Below are 16867 nucleotides of genomic sequence, written 5' to 3' on the forward strand. Positions count from 1 at the left end.
ATGGCAGTTCCTGTTATAGATTCTTCAGATATCATTTTATTTTCTGTAATATAATGTGTAGACGACGACATTGGATTTTCTGTTTTGGTTCCTGTAGTAGTTTTGAGTGATGGGTCGTTTGATTTTGCTACAATTATTTAACACAATTGATTATCAATATAATAAACATCAATCATACGACAGCGACATAAACTTTTATAACATCTTTCGATTAAAATATTGTTTTTGATCATATAACTCTAGAAATAAAAGCCATTTCAAATACATGAATGAGGAAACAATGACAAAGATGAACAACAAATCAATTATAAGGCGCGTAAATGGTTGGTACAGTTATAAAAAAAGAGAGGCAAAAAGTACTAAAGTAACTTTCAATAATTCAAACCTATCCATATAATAATAATTCTAAACTATCCGTATACATTATAGTTTATACCTCTAACGACAAAAAACCTTGAAAGACTTAATTTTAATCGGTTGATGAATACTTTGAAAAGTTGAATTTAAAACTTAAAAAGGATTTCATGTTAAACAACAATTTATAATACATTCAATTTCATAATTTTTCTAAATTTCATTAGTGTAAACAATCAATGAATTACTGTTTAAAAAAGTTTTGATATGACTCCAGATTAATTAAGTGAATATTCCAGTAAACTGTAATAACCTTGATTATGCTCTATAATTATACCTTTCTCCTTAAATTGCTAGAACGTGTTATTGCAAGAAAACGTAGTTGACTGACAGCAAAACAAGACACGAAACAAAGGGAGCAATGCAAAATTTAATTCCAATCAAAACAAGACAGCAACGTGCCCCAAAATAAAAACGATAAAAGAAAATGACTGGTTTTAAGTTGCAACCAGCGGATTATAATCGTGTTCATATATCGGTGAAACTTGTATCGATTAATACGACAAAGCTTGAATATGCAAAAGTGCAATACATTAATCGGTTAATATGATACAACACAACTCGAAATATTGATCTAGCTTCGGAGAAAAACTAAATTGATGGTCTATATTTACGCAACTTTCAATAATTGTGATATACTTGGAGTTATAAAACTTACGTATTCTTTTTTCTGTAAATTGAACAATCAATGGAATGCATGAATAAGTTGTTTTTGTTGGTACACACACTTCACTGAGCTCACAGTCATGACCTTTGCACAAACCAGCTAGTTTCTGAATAATGATAGGACAAAATTACTTCAGTCTGAAATGTTCACTCCTTTATTTGTACTAATGTTTCGGTATCTATAGCATATTTACACATTATCTCTCTGTATCATTATAAAGAAATTATCAAAAGTTTTCTTTGCAATAAAACTATGTGTTCTATTTTTGAATTTATGACTCACGTTTTACAAAAAAGAGGCCGAAGATACCGAAGGGACGTTAAACACTCATAAGTCGAAGACAAATTGACAACTCATTGGTAACAAAGGCCAAAACGACCAAAAGAAAACCAACAGTCTATCTACAAAGCAGTTCCTTAAAACTAAACACTGATCAATAAAAACACCGCCAAAAACATGAGTGTGATCTCAGCTTCACGTCATCGAGAAGGGTAATCAGATCCTGATCCACATGCTGCACTCGTCGTGTTACTTATGTTAGTACAAATTCGGTGATGTGACAATTAAGGAAAAGAGGACAGAAATGAGTTTACGACCTTTGGAACATACCCGTTGTTTTCTGTGACAGAGATATTCCATGACGACCAACCAACTCGTGGGGGCGTCCTTTAAATTACGAAGGGATGATATCAACTTCACCACTAGGAAGCATTGGTCAAACAGCTTCCTTGTAAGCAGTTATCCTTTATCAATAAACTCTTGATATTTAACGAATCTCTGGAATATTGTAGTACTAGGATTTATAAACTCCATATGAATGCGCTCCTGGGATGTTGTTACGTAGTGATGGAAAGTTTAAAATGTCAAGCTGAAATTGTTTCAAGTTTGGTTCTCAGCTGACTCTCATTGTCAATTTCTAGATTTTAGTCAAGATAAAATGTAGACTTAACTTTATTTGTTGTATCCTTTATGCATAGTTCTACTCAATTTATACGTTATGCATGTTCATGCTCCAACTATATATGTTATACACAGGTGACTAATGCAAAAGGGGAGTGACTTATCCTGTCAACGAGGTCGGTTCGTTATTTTATGGGAACACATTCAATTTGGTGTTTTATGTTTGTTTATTCAGAATAGAATCAAACGATTTTGAAATCTTGTATACTACTGTTGACACATAATGAAAAATATTAAAACAAAAGAATGGCATCAATTACGGTGTCAACGGCACATGTGTCATCAAGAAACATAGATAAATAACGAATAACGACTCTTTTGCTCAAAACAGCTTTTAATAGAATGAACAATACATTAGTATGTTTTTTATTCGTTCAATAAATTATAGACACATCTACTTTATCTTGGTTGAATTCAATATCCTAGCAGCTAGTATATTCGCTATGAGTTAGATATATATCTATGTTGAACGACATGCTACGTAGCTAGCCTATGAAAATTATGTCATGAGTAATAACCTTCTGACTCCATTTCGGATTCTCTAGATACTACGAATTTTTTTGGCTATCTAGATTTATTAAGCAGCTAGGCTAGCTACCCGTTCAGTAGTGTGTAGCAGTTATGTGATTGCAATTTTCTTGCAGTCAACTAAGATATGGTCAGTTTATTTCAAGTCTGTTCAGTAGTACTTAGTATAAAATAATAGCACACTGAATTGTCTGAAATTCTCCTTAACAGTATTGGATTGACTGCAAACAAAATGTATAAACTGTACTTAATTTACCGTTTTGGATAAAACATAAAAATTATTTGAACTCCTATTAAGATTTAATGTTTTTTTAGAATAAATTTTTCAGATGATGTTAAGATCAAAATGAACTTTTAAGATTAAAATTCATTCACTAGTGAGAGACGTTCGAGACTAAAGTCCAACTGTCTGCTTTCATTTTTGCCTGAGTCCTAAGTTAGAAAAAAAACAATTTCATGATTTGATAAATAAAAATTGACAATCACATATTATAGTTTAAGTCCGTCTAAGAACGAATCAACGGCAACTTGGCAAAATGGAACAAAGATAGGTTTGTGAAATGCATGGCATAAATTGAATGACTTTCAATATCAACAATAACAAAGGAAACCAATGCCGGTAATGGGCAAAATATATCAATTGGACATTCAAAAGTCACAAATCGCATGGAAATTGACAACATCATTACAAAAAAACTAGAAAAACGACAAGACAAACAACAGTATACAAAACACTGCTTTTGCTTACATGATTTATAACACTAAATTCTAGTAAACCTCGTTAACGAATTGAGAATATACCAAGAATCTAATGTTTTAGCTTCATCGGGGAAATTTTGAACATATATGAATTAGGCTATTTGTTGTAGGTTTTTTGGTTATTAAGCTCCAAACATGTTTACGTATTTTTACATTCGTGACTTTCCAATGTTTGAGTTTGATCGTTCCTGATAAAGGTAAATCCAGAACGTTGTTTTGGACTCATGGGATTTTTAAATAATATAAACAGTACCAATGCTACTGTATCAGATGCTCATATCAACATTGTATGTCTTTTCAACAAATGTTTAATGATGTCTAAAATACTTGAAAATCGAAAAGCTAAAACAAATGTTGAAGAGCTTTTAAAACCTAAAAGCGCCTAAAGTATATCCAAATCAAGATACGGAATCAGAAATATGCAGGAGCGAGATATATTCCTTTATTTCGAGTAAAATTAAGTGTAATGTTCATTTAAATTTGTAATTTTTTTAGGTTCTTTTTCGTCATATAGCTCTTTAACTGTTTAAGTTCTTATACATCCTTTGCTTTTAAATATTCGGCTTTTAGCGCTCCCGATGAAGTTAATCCAGACAAAAGCTACGGACGCATGACATTTATAACGTGATGTTTTCATTTTTTACAAAGAAAGGTAAAGACTCAGCACCACGAACCCTATCAAATTGGAACTTTATCCTCCTCTGTTTCTTTATAATTTATCTATATTGCTGACAAACTGTCTGTTGTTTCTATTACAAAGGCATCAATGTATTGGTGTGTCAGATTATTTTCTTTATACGCTTAACTAATTGACAACACCAGGATGAGGCATAATAAAGCAAAACTGTATGGAAAAATATTATTTAATCTTATGTGAGAAAAAAGTACAATATATAATGCCAATAATCTTGCTTGACTAATAAAAGAAATTTGTATTAATACACTTTATATGAAGGCGCTGAAAACATTTGTCCGACATCAACATGATCAATGATGCCTCTAATGAATCTGTAATGTTCATGACTTGTTTTAAGTTTTTTATGTTGTGTTTTGTAGATTTTCTTGTATTTTTTTGTTTTTTGTTATTGCATTTTAAGTTTGTTTTCGACTAATGACTTTTAAGATTGGTTTGTATCTTTCGCCTTTTGTATGATAAAATGCATATCACCAGCAGCAATGGAACCAATCGACCATTACAATTCATTGAAACATCCTTTGTGGGTTCCGTGGACTGTGTAACGTGTCATGTGCTGTCCGAAGAAAAAAAGACTTTCTTTAGTAAAACAATCAGGAACAAGAATATGTGACGACAGGACAGCATATCCCGATCGCAATGTCATATGTAAATTTTTAAGTTAACCGCGAAACCGTACAATTTCATATAATCTAAAAGTTTTACATCACAATCAACATGTGTTCACACATTCATATTTATGTTTATATTTATATTATATAAACAATCAACAAACAACGGAAGATTCAGCTACTATACATTTTAAATCTGCGAGGTGTGCCGAATAACGGAATAAAAAGAGGGAGACGATACCAAGTGAAACTCAATAATCATAATTTGACTTTTTACCGGATTTGTAATAACATAAGCAACACGACGGGTGCCACATGTGGAGCAGGATCTACTTACCCTTCCGGAGCACCTGAGATCACCCCCAGTTTTTTGTGGGGTTCGTGTTGCCTAGTAAATATAAATCGGGAATTTTCCCCCCGTCTTTTAACGATTTGTCAACTGAATATTAATTTGCTACGTTTTTTTTTAAATTCGTGTTTCCTGGTGGTATTTAGTCACTTAGGGTCCTTTCCCTATGCATCGAGTATGCATGATATATTCGCGACAGTTTTATTCAACGAAATCGGAAAAAAAACGCTGGGAAAGAAAATTTACTTAATAACTATACACAGAAGTGGAAAGTGTCCTCATGGTTCATCACTTTTGACTTTTGTTGTAGCGTCAAGTTGTCAACCAACAATATAACTTTAGATATGAAGCAGACTTGACTGTATCTGTGTCATCAATCATTTCAAATTCAATGGAGGAAAAGCAATCCCTTTAGTCACCTAACCTTCAATTTTAAAGTGAAATTGATATCATCATTATAAGTGAAGTAAAAGGTGATTGCCAGTTTTTGCTTATTGTTCTTGGGAAGCTCCTGTATGGAGATTTAAAAATTAAGATCAAACATCTTAGATGAAGTATTGGTTTCAAATATTTGGCGAAAAGTAAGCTAGAGAACTTCAAGTTTACTTCAATCTATTTACCTGTGGAAAAGTCGACGCCGCTATAAAACTATTACCAACACTATCAAGAAGTTCACTGTTAATTTCCCCTGGTTCCTCATCATTTATTTGGCAAGTTTTGTTCGATGCTATGAAGTTAATAGATTTGCATGCTTGTACTCTAGAGCAAAATTGGGCACACAATGACCACATTGGCATAGATACCTCAAACAGTACATGACCTCCGTATATTCTGTCGTTTTGTTTTTTTATTACGACTATTTCACATAAAGTCCAAGCAAAAAGTATAAATAGTGAGAATGTCAGGCGACACATTTTGCTGCTATTGAAGTACCACGAAAAGTACACTAACTTAGATGTATTGTCTCCCTCCGTATGTTTACTATGTATTCTAGTTGACGATATTAAATAAATATCACAGTGATATTGATCAATTTGAAATGATGCTTTAAAAAATTTTCACTAGTCAGGGGATTTTACCAGACAAAATATGTATTATTTAGTATCTGTTTTATATTCCTTATAAACAAACAGTTATATGATAGTATTTCGATCAATATTACATCGTTAAATAGTTGACATTTTGTGACGGATTAGGAAATTCAAATCAAGTGGTTATCATTTCTAGATTTGAATGGAATACTTCCTATGGGAGTGTTCATTGTTTTTTTTAAATATATATAAATATTTAACAAAACATATAATCTACGATGCAAAAGTCTCATAATTGCAGTCAGAAACCATCAATCCAAGAAGTGAATTCAAATATAAAACAAAAGATTTCAACAAAAATAAAATAAAGCAAAAGTGTAATAGAAAAATGTGTAAATACAATGAAAGCTGTACCTAATGAATACACTTATTGTCTAAATTCTTTTTTTTTATGTGTCACTTGGTTGTGCAGCAGTTTGTAAGTATCACCACCCCAGTAGTCAGCACTTCGGTGTTGACATGAATATCAATTATTTGGTCATTTTTATAACTTTCCTTTCACAAAACTTTGATTTTTTCGACAAACTAAGGATTTTCTTATCCCAGGGATAGATTACCTTAGCCGTATTTGGCACAATGTTTTGGAATTTTGGGTCCTCAATGCTCTTCAACTTTGTACTTTTTTGGCTTTATAACTATTTTGATCTGCGCGTCACTGATGAGTCTTATGTAGACGAAACGCACGTCTGGCGTATTAAATTATAATCCTTGTACCTTTTATAACTATTGTGAACTGGTGAGCGGGCAAAATAGAAAAGTAAACCTTCTTATATAATACAGATACCAAAAACAATATCAAAATAATATCATATATAACACATACATAAAGTTGGTATTAAACAAAAATCTGCATAGATATCTAATCACTGCGCATTATTAAACTATTGAATATTAAAATATGTATGTGCCATCAAAATTTCTTAGACTATGAACCAATATGAAGATCCTTTTTACGGAATTTATAGGACATGAATTTCATAATATTTATTTTCATAGCAATTGCAAATCAACTTGCTCTGCTTGCATCTAAGAAATAATACCAAATGAGGCGCTTATGTTGCTTTTTTCTGTATACCAAAACTATTAAAAAAATATCTGTTTAATGTTAATTTTACACTCCAACTGAAATTTATTTGTGTAAAAGTCAGATAAAATAGCATAGAGATCTATTTAGCTTTCCCGTAAACACAAAACTAATGCACGTAGGAGTAATTTCATTCAAAATTTTTTTCTCTCCACAAACTGAAAATTGCAAGAAAAAAAAATGTTTTAGCGAAAAGTAAGAACATTCTCTCAAATGCAATGTTTTACACAATTTTTTTTTAGTTGATATGTTTATATTTTGTAATTTTCACTGATAAGTTGATGGATTCATTTACAATGTATAAAAAAGTATTGATTATTTTCATATTTAGTATTTCAAGATCATACATTTCGTTTTTTTACGAGGTATTTTGAAAACACATAACATGTATATTTGAAATTGATAATTATATCATATACGAATTTATGAGGTTTAAATTAAAAGAGAATGCGTCCGCAAAAATGAGGAAAACTGTATAATGATGCCGATTTTTATCAATTGGAATGTCAGTCAAGGTATCTAATGATTAAAAACTAAATAATTGATAATTAAATGGAAGTGGTATTGTATCGTTTTCTAATATGACATGCTTCATTCGCTTTGTAAATAACGTCGTGATAAAATTCTCGACATGTCTATACTTCACGCAGACTAAGAGATGTATATATTAATTGCAGTTACATTTTCACTCCCCTTAAATCCTAATGTATTGTAACCTATGTGCAAACACAAACGTCAATTTTGCTGCACTAAAATGGAAATTAAAAGAAAACTACAGAACCAATATTCTTATTCCAATGCATAACACAAAACATTAATGCATTAGAGCTTTGGGAGATGTACAAAATCAAAACAATTCAAAATCCCGGAAATTACATGAAAGCTCTTGGCAAATTAACGTCATTCAAACACATGACGTCATACGAATGAAACACTAAAGCTGATCGTTATGCCATACCGTTAATTTGCATTAAAATGGAGTTTTTAGGTAGGTGTTGTTTTATTTTCTTGTCTATTGCGTTATCTCACTTTTATGGATTCCAGCAGGTCAACATGGTGACTCACTCCATAGTTACGACATGTCAATTGTGGATTTGACGGTAAATAGTACCCAACAAAAACAATATGTTCGGGTTGAGAGTTATAAGATTGAAACACATTTTTTTCGAAAAGTTATTTAGGAAATATTTAGCTTTATCTTACAAGGGTAAAATAGAACAGCCACATGCAAATTTATCTCCGCTTCAGATTTTTAAATTACCGTATTTGTCCTCTTAGAATAGATATAATTCATGCAAGCCATATATTTGTTATTATTTTCACATAGCCTAGGCCGTTATTTTCGTTAATGTCATCACTCGCTTACGCTCTGGATAAAATTGAAATAAAACGTACCAGGCCATGTGAAAATTTCCAACAAACCTTTGACTTGCATGAATTATTTCTTATAATAAGTAAACTGCAAGCTTATTTATCTTATAATAAACAAATTGAAAGGATCAATTTCCAGAGTCGCTTAAACTCATTGGCAATAATACCACATCTCCTTATTTTTATATTAAATTCAATACAGTTTGAAGACCTAAAAAAAATAGCATTCGTGTTTTTATTTTTCTTTACCTATATGACAATTCAAATTAATCAAACTATTATATCTTATTAATCAAAATTAACTGTCTCTGGTATTTGACAGAAATGGGAAGAAATATCCGAACTTTTTTATTTACAGATAAAACAATTGTTCTCAGAGAATCGATTAATATTTACCTTTATTTCCCTATAACATGTATCCGTTGATTAGAATAAAATGATGCATTTTAGCCGAAAATGTCTACCTCATCAAATTATCCAATTGTGCTAATGAAAGCACTTTTAAGAAAAACAAATATCTAAGCGGTTTTTGCATTGCTGTTTATGAACTTTTTTTTCGAACGTTTATTATGTTAAACTTTGTCTTTTAAAATTGAAATATAACGTACCAGGCCATGTGAAAATGTCCAACAAATCTTTAGCTTGCATGCATTATTTCTTATTTTAAGTAAATGGCAAGGTTATCTAACAAACTGAAAGGATCAATGAAAAGTATATCATACCATACTGTTAAAGCCTTCACTTTTATGTTATGTCTTCTTTATTAGAGTAAATTGTACTGTCTAGTACGTATTCCAATTTTTAAAGCAATATTTATAAATCAGTTTCTAAAAAAAATGATTTCCTAGATAAACTGTTGCTGATTACAATGCAACTATTGGTCCAAGGGTTCTTATTGGTAAAGATGAAGTCATCTCTGTACCATCATTTCTGGAATATATATGTTACAGATGACCACAGATATCTGGTTAGAATCAAGGATTTTGAAAAAAGAAAGGCCCCCTGGCAAGCCAACGTTTGGAGTGATACTTGTAAAATGTCTATTCATTTTTCATATATGAAGCTCCATAAGGGGGAAGGACCCCTGTTCCCTCTAAATCCGCCTCTGGATATGTTTCAATTGACATTGCCACAACCCCGTCTTGTTTTCCTCAATTATCACCGATTTTGTACTTGACCTGAGCATCACGACGGCTTAAACATCTGCATACCATTTCGGAGCATCAGACGTCAACCCCAGTTGCTCAATCTACAGCTTTCCATGTATTTTTTGCTAGACTGTTGTTTGTCCTTTCTCTCTTTTGTTTTGCAATGGTTAAAGCTTTGTTGGTTTTTCTTCGACTTTTGAATTTAATTTTGATGTTCCTTTTGGTATTTTCAGACTCTTTGTAACACCCGGATGAATTTTTCATAGAAATATGAAAATTTAATCTTTCTCAATTTTCTATGGAATTATACCTGATATACGATGCATTTATTTATGTAAGAAGAAACTTCCGTTTCAAAATTTTTATCATGCTTTGATTTTGAAAACCCGTATTTGAAAAACACAGGTAATTTAATGATAGCAAATATAATAACAAATTTCATTTCATTCAGTCATCAAATTTTGAAAATTTTTTATGATTTTATGATTTTATGATTTGATTTCATGATGTTACTGATCGAAAATATATATTATATAACAACGTGTATGCCACACCAGCTCACTTGTTCATACCAGCTATTGAAGTGTAGTAATGTCCGTAAGCGTGTCACCTATTCATATTGTAGTGATTAATAAGATAAAACAAAGCTATATTTTCACAATTCAATTAATTTTTTTTTTTCATTTTGAATTGCTTTCTGAATTGTGATGTTTTTTTCGGAAGGCTCAGTTTTCCGTAGGTTAATATAACTTTAGTTTTAAATAAAAACAACTTATATTAGTCATTATAAATAAATATTGATAGATATAGGAAGATGTGGTATGAGTGCCAATGAGACAACTCTCCATCCAAGTTACAATTTATAAAAGTAAACCATTATAGGTCAAGGTACGGCCTTCAACACGGAGCATTGGCTCACACCGAACAGCAAGCTATAAAGGGCCCCAAAAAATTACTAGTGTAAAACTATTCAAACGGAAAAACCAACGGTCTAGTCTATATAAGAACGAGAAACGAGAAACACGTATGAACTACATAAACAGACGACAACTACTGTAATCAGATTCCCGACTTACGACAAGTGCAAACATTTGTAGCGGGATTAAACGTTTTAATGGTACCAAACCTTCTCCCTTTTCTGAAACAATAGTATAACATCACAACATAGAAAAACACACTATAAAATGATGCCTGGAATCAGCACTGTCGTTATGATCATAGATCTTTTATGTTTTCACGAAACATCATGGCATTTTATCGCACATGCGTTCTACCTAAGTATTTACATAGTTTTTCATCTATGTAAAAAGCGTCTTTAATTAATTATTTAACGTTTATTATGGCTACATTAGCTAATGGAAAACTGCATTGTACGGTATGACTTCAGATGTTGTAAAACCAGATCAAAAGAATATCAGTATTAAAACGTAGAAGAAATTATATTTCATGTGTTACTGAACAACTCTACGAGCAACAGAGAACAGGGTTTTCGACAATTCGAATGATTAAGTGGTTTTAAAGTTTGTTATGTCATTAACTGTGATGAAAACTGAATAAACAACAAATGAGCTGCGTCGCATAGAAATCGACCTTATGCAAGTGCACATATACATGTTCATGTCTAAGACTGATTGATTTTGGAATATTTAAATACGAAATAAAAGATGAATTTAGGTCTGTTTTGTGGGGTTCTTATAACAACTCAATTTTCAAACAGTTACAGACTTTGCATAGAGATTGTTTCAACCCGAAATAAGATAACAGATGTATTGATATTAATTTGCATAAGGTCAATTTCTAACCAACGCAGCTCATATTTTATGACATCTGTATAATGTTGAACAGCATTGGTAGTTTTGGAAGAAATTGTTCCCGTACTTAAAACTATAAACAGTTTTATATCGAAACTTGCAGAGTCAAATGCACCATGAGAGGTTCGGAATATCGTCACTTAATAGTAAAAGTTGACTTTTTTGCACAATTCTTCATTGGAAATTGTTAATGGTCGCGTGGAAACAATTTAAGTGCCTATTACTGTTTATAATTTATGTTAAGACAGTTTTGGCTGCTGGATCCCAACTATTGTCACATTAAATTATTATGTCTGTTTGGGTTGCTCGCCCAATTTGGACTATGATGAGTTTATTGTAAATACAACGAAACTATAAACAACTGTTATACAAGTGGGAAGTTTAGCTAGCTATAAAACCAGGTTTAACCCACCATTTTCTTCGGAAAATGTTGTACCGAGTCAGGAATATGGCAGTTGTTTTTCACTTGTTCCGTTGAGTGATATCGTTTGATTTTGTCAGTTCTTATGAACTTCCCCTTCTTAAATTTGCCTTTGGGTTCTGTATTTTTGCTATACTTTTTTTCTCAATATCTCCCAAATAACAAAAAAAAATAGTCCATGCATATAATATAAGCTTCCGTCATCAAATCGTATAACATGCGACTCTATGAAATACGATGTTGGAGCATGGTTTTGTCATACCGTGAGTATGAGTACAATTCCCGATTTTCAGGGAAAATTTAAAGCAATGGTTTATTATGATACTTATCAAATGTAAAGAAACAATAATAAAATATTTGGAAATGCACTTTATAAGGCATATAGTATAAATAAAATGTTGGCACATTTCAATATTGATGTTAAAAGACACTCGTAGAAATGGAATATAAATGAACACATACATATGATTAACACAACTGTAAAAGTTGAATTTATATAAACTTTCATCAGTAATGATTAAAGCTGGTTTATAACATTACAAAAACATATTAATATCTGTCTACCAGTATATGTGGATGTGATGTGTTCGAATACAGTATGGCATTTGTGAAGATTCAAGCATTCCCGTTAACGAATGTTGGGAAAGGACTAAAAATGCTGAGAACAATCCCAAACACAATCTGTCTTCTTCAACTTTTTATTACCCCCTAACATCTGTTTTATTAAGATATCTTTTCAGGATATGATTACCCTTCCGGAACACCTGATATCATTCCCGTTGTTGATGGGGTTGTTGTTGCTCAGTCTTAAGTAGTATATGTTATTTTGTGTTTTTATACTGTGTGTCTTTTTATCGTTTTTCATTTTTTGCCATGGCATTGTCAGTTTGTGTTCGACTTATACTTTTACAGTTAAGTGTATTTTATTGTTTAATTGTATTTTTATTTATCAATCAATCAGAAACATGTAAACCTTTTATGTACGACATCGTTTTTGATTTTTAGGAAATAATGTAATAAAAAGATGCATTTTTCACTGCCATTTCATATTTTTTTCAAATACGGGTGTCATTAGTAGAGCAATGCACTTTATGTAGTCTTTGAATGCACCTTTGGTATTATCTTATTATTTGTTGCCCATCTAAATTTCTTTGTTTATTTGTTTTTTTACTTTACTGTAAGTCAGCGATTGCTATCTTAGCAGTAATATACCAACTTCACCTGCATATGGGACATACATTTCCCAACTCATTCGGTATTCAAGAGCTTGCAGCAGAAACTCAGACTTTGTAAAACGTCACCAGTGTCTGAACAGAAAGTTGATGAACCAGGGTTATGTCAAAGAATTTCTCGTCCTTTTTCTAAAAAAAAAGTTCATCAAAAGATACCAAGACCTTGTTGATAAATATTCCGTATCAACTTCACAATTAATAAATGATGGTCTTGAAGTATAGATTCTAGGTACTGACGTTGTTTATCATCTTAATCACGTGTTATAGTGTTCTTTCTTTAATTTTCTTTATTTGTCTTTGTATATTTTAACCTTTACTGTTTAATCGATTTTTTGTATACACTTTTCGCGTGGCTAGGTATTTATACATCCCGCCATTGTGTTATTGTGCTATAGTAATTTTTGTATTCTTGTCTTTCACTTTTACTTATTTACTTTGTCTATAGGGTGTCTATATGCCATTTTGTTTTTGTTTTTGTTTTTGTTCAAATAGTTATTTGTTTTTATAGTAATTAAGATTATAACACAATGTTGACTGCTGTTCCCAAATTTTTAACATTTTTACCTATTATGTCTGTTTGTTTTGCTTACACGTTGTTGTCAATATAATGGCATGCTATATGACTGTCATACAATTTCTACACAAGGAAATGCCTGTACCAAGTCAGGAATATGACAGTTGTATCCCATTCATTTGATGTGTTTGAGCTTTTGATTTTGCCACTGTATAAGAGATTTTCCGTTTTGAATTTTCCTTGAAGTTCGGTATTTTTGTTATTTTACTTTTTAAAGGAAAGTACAGCAAAATTTTATTGTTTCAATATCAATGATCACATTGAGCTGCATCGATTGGTTATGTTAGAGATGTATGTTTTGGTATATATATAGTCGTCTGTCGTTGTCATGCTCCCATGCAGAATTAACTTCCAGCACTCTCTACATGCTCTAGGCAACCATATCTTATGAAACACTACAAAACGTGGAGAAATAAAGGAAAAGAGCTATTTTTTTGTTTGAAAAAAAAAAACCTTCTCAAAGGGGAGTTGATATCATGTGCCCCAAAAGGGAAAGCAGTTCCTACTCTAGTAGTTATACCAGTTGTGTTGTCCAATTGACTTCGCGTTAAGTGATCAATAATATATTAAGAAAAGTGAACGTCTTGAATGGTTGCCACGACAATGAGTCAATCATAAGGAAAAATACAAATTTTCTTTTAATTTTTGTGAGGATTTTATTGCCTCTAATTTCAAAATTAGATACAATTGTTGGACGTTGCGACTCTTTATAAAGTTTACATATGAAATATGATTTTATCAATGTAAAACATGTTTATATGCGATTATAAGACCTACGATTTGAAAAAGAATGTTTAAATTTTTATACGAAATGCTAAGTTTTATTACAGACATATCAAACTTAGTTATCCAGGTAATTGAGATCTCGTTTTGATTATTGTTCGCTCTTTATATAGTTCATATGTGCAATTTTCACTGCAAATCTTCAAGATCTTGTCAATTACCCTGGAGAGTCTATCTTTTATTGAGATGATCTAGAATCAGATAACCTATGAATCATGGTATTCATATATTATTAACGCAACACACCAATCTATCACAAACTTGTTGGCTGGTACTTAACTGTGGGTCGCGTGTTACCCTAACCAGCTAGGACATCATATTCCTTTATCATGTGTATGTTTGCTATGAGTTCTTGTCGTAAGCTTTAGATGTGGCATTATGAATAAAACCCTTCATTATAATGTCCACGTAAACCAGACATCGTATCTCGTGCATTATAATATGGATACCATGCTGGGTGAGTATTGTTTGATTTCCCATACGATATTCTACAAGGATCTAAAGGCTGCCTATTTGATGTTCTTCCTTCATATCCCTTGAAAGACTGAGATTCCCGAACACTGTCTAGGGTCATTCCATGATTTGTGTAGCCATCAACATGATCATCTCGATTTACATTTGACTGAAAATAGATAAGTTAGAGAACAATCAAGAACTGTAAATGTAATAAATATTCCATTTACGAAGAAAATAATGTCAGGTCATTGGTTGAAATTATTTTGATTTAAATATTTGAAAAATATAATTCAAAATGCTTCAATTTCGAATACTAGTATATCGAATTATAAGCAATCGAAAGTACTTCAGTTAAAACTTTGGGACTAACAACAAATGTGCACTTCTTAATTATCACATAAATTGGACTCATGCAGATGTTTGTACTATTTCTGTGTCAATGAGTAGCTGTCTCATAAGCATAAACCCAACATTTCTTTTTTTTGCAATTGGTATTTCATATGTTATTAAAGGATAATGGATGTCAGTTGCATTCGATCAGATTTTTGTCGGCTGCTTAACTTTTTATGTAGTCAATTAAGCTAAAATATATACATACTTGTAAACAAGAAAACCCGTATGAATTAAATATCGCAATATCTCACACACTTGTGCATAATTTTCAGACACAAAAAGTGGATTTATATTATATACTAACTATTGTGTTGGAATGTTATAAAATATATTGTGCAAATGATATACATCGTTTATTACCTTTTTTGTTTGATCTGTATTTTCAGATGATTTCTTCGAACGCATACAACAAATAATAATGCAAATTCCAATGCCTAATATCATAACCCCAGAAACTGCACCGATACCAATTATAAGAGGCTCTGTAATTAACAATATCAAAGTTCAGTGAAAAGTAATAACAAAATTCAAAATGGCCGATTAAGGAAACGAGGCACTGTAAAAAAGCAATATCAAAGTTCAGTGAAATGTAATCACAATATTCAAATATTGTAATATGGAAGCAGTCCTATCTGCAAAATACAAAATAATAAAGGTTCTATTTATAACACAACAAAAATCAAGATTAAGTGATGATTATAGGGTGTGTCTACAAAGTACCAGAAATACGTATTTGGGAGTAAAATATTCATACGCAGGACAGCATTGTATGATTTATAAACTTAATCTCAGAATAGAGGCATTTTTTAGATAAAGGTATATAAGCTTTTTGTAAACTAAATTGTTCTGTGACATTGTAGTCATACTAATTCTTCCATATTTATCAGAAAATAATATCACTTAAATGAAAATATAAAGGAATTGTATAACCTTCTCCAAAATGGTAATAATCAATTAAATCCAAACAAAATCCTTTGTTCCACCTGAAACAATCAACGATATCGTAGCAATTGAACGATATATCATCTTTTAAAAATTCTTAAGTTAAAAAAAGTATGTGTAGTCCTTGGTATATTTTAATTTGAAATTGATTCATCAATCTGCTTGTTCTATCAAAACAGATGAAATAGCCCAAAGAGTGAAAACGATGCATAGTCTCGAGATTGCTCGTTAATCATTTAATGAGATTTTACAAATTTACACAATTAAAATAAGAAACAGTGCAACTTCATACTTTTTTTGTCTACTTTTTGTCTGGGTATTTATATTGCGAAATATATAATAATCTTACAAACTTACCACTAAAGTCAATATCAAACTATTATGAATTAATATAATGATTTAACTCTTTGAAATAATGATTCAATACATTTTTTGCACATCAGGATAATTCAACAGAGAGATTGAACAAAACTGTCAAAAAATATACCATATATTCTTAGCCAGTAAAATCTGCAAAATGGTTTATTCAAAGTAGGCTTGCCGTGGACTCCTAAAAATTCAACTTAAATTAAATGTCAA

At 31.3% G+C, this 16867-nt stretch overlaps 2 protein-coding genes across 2 annotated transcripts in view; both read right to left on the minus strand.

Annotated features, from left to right (window-relative positions):
- Positions 1 to 16867, minus strand: part of LOC127718168 (serine-rich adhesin for platelets-like) — a 199855-nt gene that overhangs the window by 56148 nt on the left and 126840 nt on the right. The gene's annotated exons all lie outside the window — the stretch shown is intronic.
- The window catches only part of LOC127718169 (uncharacterized), a 29788-nt gene continuing 27268 nt past the window's right edge, over positions 14348 to 16867 (minus strand). The window contains exons 20-21 of the mRNA XM_052224136.1: positions 15707 to 15828; positions 14348 to 15119 (exon numbers count right to left, since the gene is read on the minus strand). Coding sequence (XP_052080096.1) covers positions 14874 to 15119; positions 15707 to 15828 — 368 coding nt within the window. The 3' untranslated portion in view covers positions 14348 to 14873. The remainder of the gene's footprint in view (positions 15120 to 15706; positions 15829 to 16867) is intronic.

The sequence above is a fragment of the Mytilus californianus genome, unplaced genomic scaffold, assembly GCF_021869535.1.
Source record: "Mytilus californianus isolate M0D057914Y unplaced genomic scaffold, xbMytCali1.0.p SCAF_10, whole genome shotgun sequence".
Lineage (NCBI taxonomy): Eukaryota > Metazoa > Mollusca > Bivalvia > Mytilida > Mytilidae > Mytilus > Mytilus californianus.